At 50.7% G+C, this 11,641-nt stretch overlaps 4 protein-coding genes across 4 annotated transcripts; 3 read left to right on the top strand and 1 right to left on the bottom strand.

Annotated features, from left to right (window-relative positions):
- Positions 1-34: 34 nt before the first annotated feature.
- IAR55_002247 (uncharacterized protein) lies at positions 35-3,104 on the top strand (the record flags this gene model as incomplete). Its single annotated transcript, XM_066945364.1, has 12 exons — positions 35-287; positions 354-487; positions 541-690; positions 754-963; positions 1,018-1,298; positions 1,352-1,532; positions 1,584-1,766; positions 1,819-1,923; positions 2,004-2,069; positions 2,119-2,502; positions 2,699-2,879; positions 3,004-3,104. The coding sequence occupies 12 exons, from the start codon at positions 35-37 to the stop codon at positions 3,102-3,104; spliced, it is 2,229 nt and encodes a 742-aa protein (XP_066804053.1).
- A 458-nt stretch (positions 3,105-3,562) lies between these two features.
- On the top strand, positions 3,563-6,650 carry IAR55_002246 (uncharacterized protein; the record flags this gene model as incomplete). Its single annotated transcript, XM_066945363.1, has 12 exons — positions 3,563-4,072; positions 4,138-4,371; positions 4,417-4,538; positions 4,608-4,766; positions 4,819-5,062; positions 5,120-5,247; positions 5,340-5,539; positions 5,593-5,795; positions 5,851-5,934; positions 5,997-6,121; positions 6,234-6,366; positions 6,432-6,650. 12 exons carry the CDS (start codon positions 3,563-3,565, stop codon positions 6,648-6,650), a joined length of 2,361 nt encoding a protein of 786 aa, XP_066804052.1.
- A 96-nt stretch (positions 6,651-6,746) lies between these two features.
- IAR55_002245 (YbgI/family dinuclear metal center protein) lies at positions 6,747-8,299 on the bottom strand (the record flags this gene model as incomplete). Its single annotated transcript, XM_066945362.1, has 8 exons — positions 6,747-6,953; positions 7,115-7,173; positions 7,233-7,295; positions 7,367-7,536; positions 7,676-7,882; positions 7,995-8,043; positions 8,105-8,120; positions 8,201-8,299. 8 exons carry the CDS (start codon positions 8,297-8,299, stop codon positions 6,747-6,749), a joined length of 870 nt encoding a protein of 289 aa, XP_066804051.1.
- A 1,206-nt stretch (positions 8,300-9,505) lies between these two features.
- On the top strand, positions 9,506-10,928 carry IAR55_002244 (uncharacterized protein; the record flags this gene model as incomplete). Its single annotated transcript, XM_066945361.1, has 7 exons — positions 9,506-9,532; positions 9,589-9,602; positions 9,682-10,030; positions 10,095-10,412; positions 10,468-10,673; positions 10,730-10,806; positions 10,870-10,928. 7 exons carry the CDS (start codon positions 9,506-9,508, stop codon positions 10,926-10,928), a joined length of 1,050 nt encoding a protein of 349 aa, XP_066804050.1.
- Positions 10,929-11,641: the final 713 nt, after the last annotated feature.

Genomic DNA, 11,641 nt, shown 5'->3' with positions numbered 1-11,641 from the left:
GACAAATTAGCCTGGTAGCTGGTCGGTCGCCACGATGTCACACTTCTCACCCAAGCTGGATGACCACTCCGGCCAAGCGGGTCCTTCGTCCCTCCCTTCCACACGACCACAGTCACCCAACTCCAAATCACTCCGAAGACCTGCCTCGCACGGACGGTTGTCGAAGCTCATGGTACCTGGACGATCGAGGAGTGGGTCCAGTGCTTCTCAAGCTAGTGTTAACTACGATGAGACGGGAGGAGATAGCGGGAGGACCACGCCGGAATTGAAGCGAAGAGCTGGAAAAGGTGTGTTCCTGCTCTTCACAGTGATCAAGTCGAACTGTGCATAGGCTGACCACCTACACGATACAGCCGCTGCCGCATCACTCCTTGCCAGTGATGGGAAGTACAGGAAGTTTACTCAGCTGGTGGATAGGAGCCTGCAGTCTTTCGAAAGTGTGAACGAATGGGCCGACTTCATCTCATTCCTATCTAGGCTCCTCAAGGTGTGTAACTGATTTGACTCGGTCGGAAGAGCAAACTCAGATGTGATGTACAGACGCTTCAAACGCCATCTCCACCGTATACCGAGATTCCCAGAAAGCTCGTGGTAGCAAAACGTCTGGCTCAGTGTCTGAACCCTGCGCTTCCATCAGGCGTGCATCAACGAGCCCTAGATGTCTACTCGTACATCTTCAGTATTATAGGGGTGAGCTTGGAGCTTGGAGCTTCAGGATCTGTCAGATAAACAGCTTACCAAAGGTCTGATCAGGTTGACGGCCTCCGACGTGATCTTCTCATTTGGTCATCCGGACTATTTCCCTTCTTCCAATATGCTGCGACGTCTGTTCGGCCTCTTCTCATTAACGTCTATGAGAATTACTATCTTCCGTTAGGAGAGGATTTGAGACCAGCAATCAAGGCATTTGTGTTGGCGCTGTTGCCAGGGATGGAAGAAGAGACAGGAGACTTCTTCGATAAGGCGAGTCCTCACAAAGACAGACTGCTAGACCCTTCCGTACTAATTTATCTATAGATATTGTCTCTCCTTGATCGCCTGTCAGACGCTGTCACGCCATCGTTCTTCCTACAAAATATCTTCCTCATCCTGATATCCTCTCCGTCGTCTCGTTTGTCCGCTCTCAACTATCTCGGGCGTCGATTGCTAAAGCCTCCGGCAACAACAGAGGGAGGAATTGGGAGTGGACTGATCATACGTGGAGTCTCCACAGTTCTGAGTGACGAGACTGTGCTGGTCCGGCGGAGCGGGCTGGACTTGCTCTTGCGAGTTGTCAGATTAGACGGGGACCTGCTGAGGTAGGTCGCTATGAAGGCCGGTATGTACGTATCACGCTGATGATTTCCTCCAGAGATGCAGAAAGGAAAGACAAGGAGACATTGATGCGGTCCGCTTGCGGGGTGGTCCTACAGAGAGAGTTGTCCCTCAGCAGAAGGGTGTATACATGGCTATTAGGATCAGGAGAATCATCCGAGGAACAGATGATTTACTTCAAACAACACGGTTTGGAGCTGCTGGCAGCCACTCTACATGTGAGTGAGCTCGTATTAATTGACCGGTTTCTAATACAGTCATGGCCACAGCACGACATGGAGAAGCTAGGCTCGTCTTCCGAGTCGGTGGACGTCCAGCGGCCTTTCAAGATCTTCCTATCCCTCTTGGATAAGTGGGAAGTCGGCTCAGTGTTGTCTGAGCGGCTAGCCATTCCTGCGTTGAGCGCTGTCAAAACTGCCAGCTCGACTGGTTCCGTGGCCATGAAAGATGAGGTATGCGGTTTCCTCCGTTCTCTGTATTGAAAGGTGACTCACAAATGATCAGACGCTCGCTACAGCCACGGCAGTGTATGAAGCTATCGAGCCTGTAGTCATATGGAAAATACTGCATTTGTCCGTGGCAGAAGAGCTGAATGCGAGCGCCTCTCATGTGAGTCTCGCGTGAAGCGACATATGCTCATTTATCAGGCTGTAGAGCTCGTGCAATGGATTCTGAGCTCCGTACCTCAGACGGATGAGGAGATCAATTCTGTACACATACCTATACTGCTTGATACAATATTGATTGCTGTCACTGTAAGTGTTGGTGTATACGAAGGAGCGCGAATGCTTACATCACGTGTAGTCCGACCATAGACTCGAAAAGCAGGTCAACTTGGACGCCTGCCATCTCGCAACTTCCCTGATCGAGCTCATTCCCGCCAACACCTTTCAGAAAGCTTCTTCGACATTGGATGAGGTTGGTGCGGACAGCCGCACGGTAGCAGACTTGCTTTACAGCATCGACGGTGATCCTCATCTCGCTCAGGGACGTCTGCCGATAGAAGTCTTGCCTCGCATTGCTCAAGCATCTTTCGCATTGTGTGCAAAGGCCTGCTCCGATATAGAATCAGAGAGCATCCTTGAAGCTGTAAAGCTCGTCTCGCGATTGATAGACCTGGAGGTGCCATCCCTAGCTTTCATCGATGGACGCCAATGGCTCGAAACCCTGGTGGGCGCCTTGGCAAAGGTACGTTTTGTCGCTCGGGCTTAAGTTTACAATAAGGTCCCATCGTTCGCAGTCATCGAAGCCTTGGTCGTGGCAGCGCTCAAGGCATCGCGTAGTTCGGCCTTTTCACCTCCGGTCACGATCATTGCTGATACTACGATATCTGCCATCTTGGATTCTGTAAGTCGACCGTTTGTATGCTTGGGCTGACATGCAGCTCTTTCGATACCTTCGGCCTTCCGCTTCATTGTACCACATCCGTGCAGTCGAGCTGCTATGGGACTACAACCAACTTGCCGAGATCCACACGCTTGAGAATGTCATCGCTCGCCGGATGGCTAAGTTGCCCTTTGACAGTGCTGCTTTTGATGCTTTCGGGATCTTTTGGAGACTCACAGGTGAGTCGCGTTGTCTGAGGCTTGAACTGATGGGACAGATGATTCGATGCTGCCGGGTGAAATTTTCAACATCCCAATCAACATGGTTCTCGATGCGTTGAAAAGCGCCGACCCGTATGTGCAGCGTCAAGCGGAGACATGGATGCGGTGCAATCTGCGCTCTTACTTCAGAGTCTTGGACCCGATGCTGAGCAGGCTACTCGACCCGGCCATACGGTACAATGATGGTGTATATGCTGGACCGACGGACCTGGTGGTCATAAAGTACCAAGTTGACAGCATATCAGCGTTGTTCAAGTTTGGAGCACAGGGTTTGAGCAAAGCTTGTCAGACTACTGAGGTTCGAGGATCCCCCCATCCATCACTACTTTCAAGAGTGGAGGAAGCGTCTCCAAACACGGTTTCGTACTTGGAGGTCTTGGTGGCTGTTTTGATGAGGTGAGCGCCATTGCAGAGGATCATCGACTGATTCCGCCAGGTTCATCGAAACAGAAGCGCCGCCTGATATGGGCAAAAGTGCTGGACTTCGAGTTGTTAGAGTCCAGAGTGCGTCATTGGAACTCCTACAATCTGTCGTGTCAAAGGGAGACGTTACAAACAGCCAGCTCATTTCGCTCAAGCAATCTCTCGTGGCCAAAATACAAACAGCGGTCCATCGTCGACGCCTGACTTTGCAAAGTAAGATGCTTCATCTACTTCATTCAGTTATCAGCGCTTCTTCCGTCTCATCTCGATACCAGAGTCATCAGCAATCGCCCAATCCGGAGAAGGTGGTTGCTGGATCTCATTCCGATTTTGAGGACGAGCTTGTCAGAATGATAATCGATGGCGTCTCCTATCCGTCGAACACGCCTATCCTCCAACATTGGATTGATTTCATACTCATGACAGTCCCTCTGCTTTCCTCTCGACCGAAATTGCTGCACTCGCTTGCGGAGTGTTTCTGCCAGCGAACCAGACTGTTCGTACTCAAAATTTACAACGTGCATGAGAAGATGTCGGTGATGAATGAGACATTAGGGGTGACTGACGCGGAAGTTGTGATGACTCTTAATGCTCTGGAGCGGGTTCTGGTTCTGCTTTGTTCTCAGGCAGGCAAAACCGAAGAGGGAGCTACGCACGGTGAAGGCGGAAGCAGGATCTTGGGTTTGGTTTCAACGGTATTCACTGTGGAGGCACCAGCGAATGATTCGGTGAGTGCGCTTCTTCCTCCTCATGGTAGGGTAGGTGAGTGCCTGTTATTTACTGCGAAATCCAGGTTAAGGTCGAGTCGCCGAGATATCTGGACGATGCGATACATGCTCTTCTAGTCACATGGACTGCGACGACTCCGCCCCTCGACGCCATCGCACGCGGATCGACGAAGATGCAAATGCTCGACAAAATCAGAACCAGAGCAAGGAAAGTCTTGGAAAAGGTATTCAAAGCTCAGCCTGCAGGAGTGATCACGAGCTGTATACACGTATGGTCATTATGCTCTGAGCAAGTAGCAGTAAGTGGCCTTCTGAGTGGACATTGTTGTCGGTGGCTCAAGTAGTGCCAGGATACGGCAATATTCGATTGCGTCGACTCGTTGACACCAAGTGCTCAAAAGCTCGTTGAGCTACTTTGTGAGATCGTCCTGGGAAAATCGAGTCGCAGTTCTGCTTCGGAATACAGGTGAGAACTCCTACGATTGCTGGTGAATTGTAGGACGCAAGAGCTGACAAAAGCTGATTGTACTTTCAGAGCGGACCCAGCATATCTTGCTTTCCTCGAGGCTTACATTTCCCGTCTGGAGGCGCCTATCGCCGTTCAGGTCTGGACCACTCTCTTCAACTTTGCTCGCGAGGTGATTGCAACTGTCGCGTCATCGTCTTCCAGAACGCAACTGCTCGCTGTTTTGAGGTATGTCTGCTATGTCACCGGAGGATAAGTCGCTGAGCCTTGATCGCGACAGGTGCCTAACGGTGCTCGCTTTGACTGTCTCTAAAACGAGCGCGCTGGAAGATAGAAGATTGCGAAGAGACTTACAAGATACTTATGCGAAAGTTCTGGACTTAGTCGTGACCAACGCCCCTAGGATTGCGGATGGTGGGCTGTGGGAACGTGAAGGTGGGCAGGTCTCTGAGAATGGGCACGGTGACGTCGAGAAGAACGGCGTCGCCACTGGGGCAAATCCTACCGAGGAGGAAATACATAAGGTTGGCATCTCGATGACTGTCGGATGGCCCGGGAGTTGCTGACTGTATCGATTGCAGATATACGATTACCTTGCTTTGTCGATCATACCCAATCTCAGAGCGTTGTTAGTCGAGCCTGACCGTGTCAACTCAGCTTGCAGCGGGATAGGAATAGCGATCGTCGTACCGTCTTTCAAGCGAGGAATGTGAGTGCAGCCGTCTATCTATAAAACCGGTTCCCACCAGGAAGGTACCGTCAGGAAAGACAAAGCGCTGATCGAAACCGGAGGTTTCGCAGTGTCAATCCCAGCATACTCCGGATCGTCCTTGAGATTACCAGGATCCCATCGGCTGTCAAGACGTGGAGATTACAGATCAGCGATGCGTTTGCCGATTCTCGCTTCTTCAGAGCTAAGAGTACCGAGGAAATTGGATACTGGGAAATCCTCATTTGCGCTCTGATGGATTCGGACAAGGAGAGGTTTAGTGATCTTCTGGGTCAGTGTCCTGGTCGAGTATGATCATAAGACTTATCATTCCTCCTCTCTTAGGTCGGATAACTTCCGCCTCCTCTACGAACATCTTTTCGAACCGGGATCAAGAGATGTTAGCCAAATCACTCAATTTGCGAAGATTGAGTTTCGTCCTGATCGCGGCGGAAAGGAATGGCTATCTTTCTCAATTACCCGCCATTCAGGAGAGACTAGTGGAGATGTTGAGGTCGACTGCTGTTTCGCCCAGGGTCCATTCGGAAGTGAGTCGAGTGCAGCACTTGTGATCATGCTTGCTCGAACTCACAGACTGGACAGGTCTACCTTTGCCTGAGGGTGTTGATGTGTCGGATCAGTCCTCAACATCTCACGAATTTCTGGCCTGTAATCCTTGCCGAATTGGTAAGGTCATCACCCGACATACATAGCTCATATAAGGGGATCTGACGAGAATGACGCAACAGCTACGCATCTTCGAGATAACGATGGATGATCCGCCAGAAGATGGTTCGGAGCAATTACAGCTCGTGCTAGCGGCGTGCAAATTTTTGGATCTCTTGCTGGTCATTCAGTCAGAGGACTTCCAGATGTACGTGATTTTCCACTCAGCCACTTCAGGCATGACAAACCTCATACGACGCTCCACTGGTCACCGTGCAACGGCAATAATAAGTCGCTAATGCCGTGCGTGTTCTTCACAGTCACCAATGGATGTTTGTGACAGACACCACGGACGCGGCATATCCGCCTGAGGAGCATACACCCGAGGCGATCATGGATCGTCTTTCGGACATCTTGGCAGAAGGAGCTGTCCATGGAGCGGGGCCCGACAAGGTAAGTTTGATCTGGCCCTGGCCTTCGGTTTGTCGTGCCAATGAGATTTGTCTCATCTACAATAGGATACCGACGCTCAAAGTCTTTTGTTGCCGGATCAACACGATGTCAGTGGGTTACGTCGACCTCGTTTGAGCAGTGTCAAGTCTTTGACGAGTCTCTATCAACTCCAATCGTTCTTCTCAAGAGCGAGTATGGACACGTTCGAAGGGGTATATGAGAACGTGGGAGTGGACTGGGAAGTGGTCGAAGAGGGATTGAACGGCGAGATCTTTGGAGCATAGCTTTTTGGAATACCTCGCGCAGTCAAGCATATAGTATACATTGAGACCGAGCAGTCCATTGCATGGCAGTGATCCGTTCTTTCTTGTCTGATCTGATCAAAGGACTCGTAAGGGATCGGCATCTGCTTTACTGACCAACACTTCCCAATTCCCGTTGGGCGAATCATCATGAATATCGATCTCGGCGTTCAACTCTTTCTGCAACCATGGTTGGAGCACTTGTGAGAGATAAGGACGTTCGGTGTTGGTGTGATTTGTGAGAATGACGGATTTACCAGCCGCAACGACTGCGAGAACCTCGTGCTGCAATCGGGAATGAGCGGGTATCTGTCAGCTGGACGGCAAGTGGTTTGGACGAGGACTGCGCTTTTGCTTCGGTCCAGCAAGACAATGTCGTGTGGAAATATTATGAATTGCGGTGTGATATTGGTGGAGGCTATAGAAGGGGTCCGCAATCCACTTACATGGGACATCTCGCCTGTGATGAACAAGTCCGCTTCGACACCCTTGAACATGCTTCCGCCTAAATACGTCAAGCCAATCTTCAGCCGTGCTCTTTTCTTTCGTATTTGAATGTCTCACCTGATCCAGCGCACACGGCGATAGAACTGACAGGAGTCTGTATGTCCGGTTCAGCAAGTTGGACTAAGGACATGGACAATCAACTTTGTCAGCCAATGCATGACATGAAAAATATCTTGCTGGGCTCAACACACCATACTGCAAATCGAGATGTTCCTTGATCATCCTGACTGCTTGTCTGACGTCGAGAGGAGCTTTGAGAGTGACGAGTTTCCCCATACCAGCGCCTTCGAAACCGTCGATAGATTCGCTCGGCGTGATGGGCTTGCTAGATGAGGATAGATGTATGAAAGGTCTCACGAGCCTGTATACAGACAGACAAATCAGCCCATTCCATCCTTCGCGTTTGAAAAGTGCAAACGGATAGCGGATTTTCGTCGTCAAGAGATGACGAGCTAGGATACTTGAGGCAGTCCGTCCTCGACAAATCACAAACCACTTACCAGGTGTTGATCCCGTTTGGCGTCGCATCCAGACTCGTATGAGGGGAGAACACCGATATTCCTCTCGCCGACAGTTTGAGCAACGAAGCTTGCAAGGGGTCAGAAAGGGTGAGTGATTTCAGCCCTCTGAAGATGGGAGGATGGTAAGAGACGATGAGGGACAGAGAAGGAAGGGCGAGTGCTTCTGCGCAGACCGAAGGTGTAAGGCTGGAATCGAATCCTTTTGTCAGCGAATGGGGCGAAGCAGACACGATATAAGGCAGATGTCCGGGATCGTATACCAGTGCAAGACAGGAACAACGCAAAAAGATGGACCCACTCGATGGTCAAAAGGACTTGACGATGATCTGGGTTCGGAAAAGGAGCCTCTGTCGTCCTGTCAGCTCGTTGAGCCCGCTCGCGTCACAGAAGAGTCATGATAAAGCTCACCGATCATAGGTCCGACCTAGTCATACATCTCTGATCAGCACGTGCATCATCTGAGAAACAACATTACTCGTATGGAATCATCAAGGCCCAACTCACATTGTCCCAACTTCGCTCAGCAAGCTGCAAAGGAGCCATTCGCTCCCATGCGCGCTTGATCAAAGACATGGGTGTGAGTTGTGGGATGCCGAACCCCATCTTGGATGTCGACGTTCAGCTGATATGCGGCGGAATGATAGAGAGGATATACAGTGAGACGAACAGATTGCGTTGCTATGTATATATTCCAAACGACCGATTCAATACCATCCGAGAGGATAAGATGGAATCCCAAAAGTGGAGGTCGAGCGGTGAAAGTGGCACTTGTTTGTCTATCTTCTCACGGTCATCGTTTACGTCTGGCACTGTTGATGCCAAGATCTCGTATCGCCTGGTTCAGGGGGGAACTCATGCTTACACCCTCTCGGAAATATCCTGTTCACACAGCCGCCGTGACTTTGTTTCCACCGAGTCTCTTCGCTTATATCTTTGACTGCCAGGAGCAAAGGGGTCAGCATCAATGGCTGAGGCTGGTTGACATCTGAGCTCAGACATGTCGGGTCCACACCCACCCTCCATCGAACGGTGGACGACTGCGAGTTGGACTCTATCTCTGCATGGGATTGATGATACAAGATCACTGTAAAGTCCCCGGTAAGCTCGGGCCCCTTTTCCAAGTGAAATACAGGGGCATGACGCGTTTCGTAATGTGCCACAAGGGGGGAAAGGGGGGAATCCAAGCTGGCAAAACACGCGCCGTCTAATAGGGGAGGAACATTCAAGTTAAATATCACGCATGGTTCGCTTTCTCCCAATAATCAATGACTGGGGGTTTTATCCCGCTCCTCGTCGTCTCACCACTCACAGTCCACAGTCGTGGTACATCCCTTACATCTCCACATTCCACATCCTTTCATCCATCTACCATCCTCCTCTGTCTCGTCCACCCCTCCCTCTCCGTCTCTCGTCGATATCTTTGCACACATCGTGCCGTATTCTTCAGCACAACACCTACATACATATCTCTCGACATCCAAGACAACCGAGCCACGCACAGCCTCTTGTCCTCGTCCAAGCGAGTTGCACCAAGACCGACCGAGACTCAAGGCTGAGACAGACTGATCAGACCACAAAAGTCTCTCACAAACTCTCCCATCGGTCGATCCATCCCAGGAAATCACATCTCAAGTGTTCATCTTCCACAGGTGGGAAATTCCTGTTCAATCAACCCACATTCCTCTCCCTTGCTCAACGTCGCGGCTGGTCCGATAACGCCTCGACTCCCCTTTTCGACACCGAATTTCCGTTGACTGTATTGACCGGACGGATATCTTGTATCCTATTTCACACTGAATACAAGCAAAGATGGCCAGAGATAGACTTGGGAATGTCGTGAGTTCACCTCGCAAACAGGCAAAAGAAAGCTTAGGCTGACTGCTTCTGCACAGAACCGACAATACGGGTTCGTACAGCTCCGACCTCTTTGCATCCTTCTCACAGACTGCTTGCCCGCCTTGCTGACATCATGTTCTCTCTTACAGTGACACATCCGCTCCTCAGCCCACCTATCCCCCAGGAGGGAACGGCGTGATTGCTCCTTCTCGAGATGTTAACCCATACGCCCAACAAGCTGTTCAGCAAGCCCCCAACCCAAACCAGGGTTACACCCCGTACGCTAATAACGGTGCGGTTCCCGGAGGCTATAACGCCAACGCTGGAAACCCTTACGGAGGTCAATATGGGCAGCAAGAGCAATACGCCATGGGCGGTGTGAATGGAAATGGGGCTGCTGGCGTGGATTTCTGGGCGGAATTGAGCACTACCAACACCCTTTTGAGTCAGTTGCAAGAACAGATCCAGGCGGTTCGATCAGCCCATCAATCCAGTTTGGTGAGTATGCTCGACTTGTTCATGTGGTCCGACGTGACCAGACCGTGACTGACAGACTTCGCAGACGTCCACAGATCCTCAGGCTGCCGCCTATGCTGAGCAACTCAACAACCAAGCTCGAACTCAACGAGAAGAGACCAAGAACCAGATCAAGAAACTGTACAAGCTTGCCAAAGGTGATCGAGCCCAAAAGACTCAGGCGGAGGGTGTCAAGACCCGTTTCCAGAGCCTGTTACAGGAGCATCAAGTGATTGAGAAGGAGTTCAGGAAGAAGGTTAAGGACAGGGTAGAGAGGCAATACAGGATCGTGAACCCAGCTGCGACCGAGGAGGAAGTCAGGCAGGTCACCGAGAGCGATAACCCTCAAGTCTTCTCCCAGGCTGTGAGTGAAGGTCCTCCTACCGACAATCCCGGTTGAGCTGATGATCTGTTCATAGCTGCTCAACTCCAACCGATATGGTGCTGCCCGAGGTGCCTATCGAGAGGTCCAAGAACGTCACGCCGAGATCCAGAAGATCGAAAAGACCCTTACCGAGCTCGCCCAGATGTTCTCAGAGATGGCTATGCTCGTCGAGCAGCAAGATGAGACTATCATCAATGTCGAAACGCAAGCCCAAGGTGTCGACACGGACATCAAGGCTGGGTGAGTCAGGGTGGAGGTCATGTTACGAGAGCGTGCCTCCTAACCATCCCGTACAGTTATGATCAGACTACAAAAGCTGTCGAATCTGCCCGACGAGCTCGAAGAAAGAAGTGGATCTGTTTCTGGATCGTTGGTAAGCTTCCGGTCCCCTTCGTCGAGCAAGCGATATTGGAATTGACGGACTCCTGTTTCACAGTTGCTATTCTTGCAATCATCGCCATTGTCCTGGGTGCCTACTTCGGCACCAAGAAGTAAAACGTCGCCATTTAGACTTTACGATGCTGTGTTTCCTATGTCTTTTGTAGTAAAGCCCGACTTGGATCAGTCAAGTAATGAACTTCTATGGATATCCACTCGTTGCTGGTCGAACTTGTCTCTGTTTCACTTTCATCTTTCTCTATTTCGTAGTCATTCCTTTTTCTGCTCTTGCCTAAATGTCATCACATGAAGATCATGAAAGAGGGTACCCCATCTGGCGCCGTGATGATCTGGATACTAGCCATTGATCAGGCGTTCACCTTTGCACTGCACAAGTCAAGGGGACCGTCAACGACAACTGAGGATTGAAGCATAATAATATCCCTATCGGATATACCCTTTAATTCTGCGTGGCCCCGCTAACTGCTAACGCCACTGGAGAGAAAGATTCACGTTCAGTCCTTCAGACGCATCGTCACTTTGGGCCCCTTTGTATCGTTAGTTCACTGAGTATCAATCTTTCAACGTGTTGTGCGAGGCCATCACATATCAATAGAAGCCTCTTCTGCGTCCGAGAGGAGAGGTCCATTGGGGCGTACATCCCAACAGGTCAGCAATAGGTCGCATTTTGTGATCACCGAAAGAGCTGTAGCAAATTCTCAAATTCTCCTTCGAGCGAAATACGCATCCCGCTCTCCTTTGTCAATCAGCTACAGAGGGATCTTGCTCGACGACCTTTGTCTTGTGTGAGTGAGAAGTACTAGTCGTTG

This window comes from Kwoniella newhampshirensis, chromosome 4 (assembly GCF_039105145.1).
Source record: "Kwoniella newhampshirensis strain CBS 13917 chromosome 4, whole genome shotgun sequence".
NCBI lineage: Eukaryota > Fungi > Basidiomycota > Tremellomycetes > Tremellales > Cryptococcaceae > Kwoniella > Kwoniella newhampshirensis.
The sequence above is the reverse complement of the archived record's forward strand: the minus strand, read 5'-3'. Positions and strand labels throughout refer to the sequence as shown.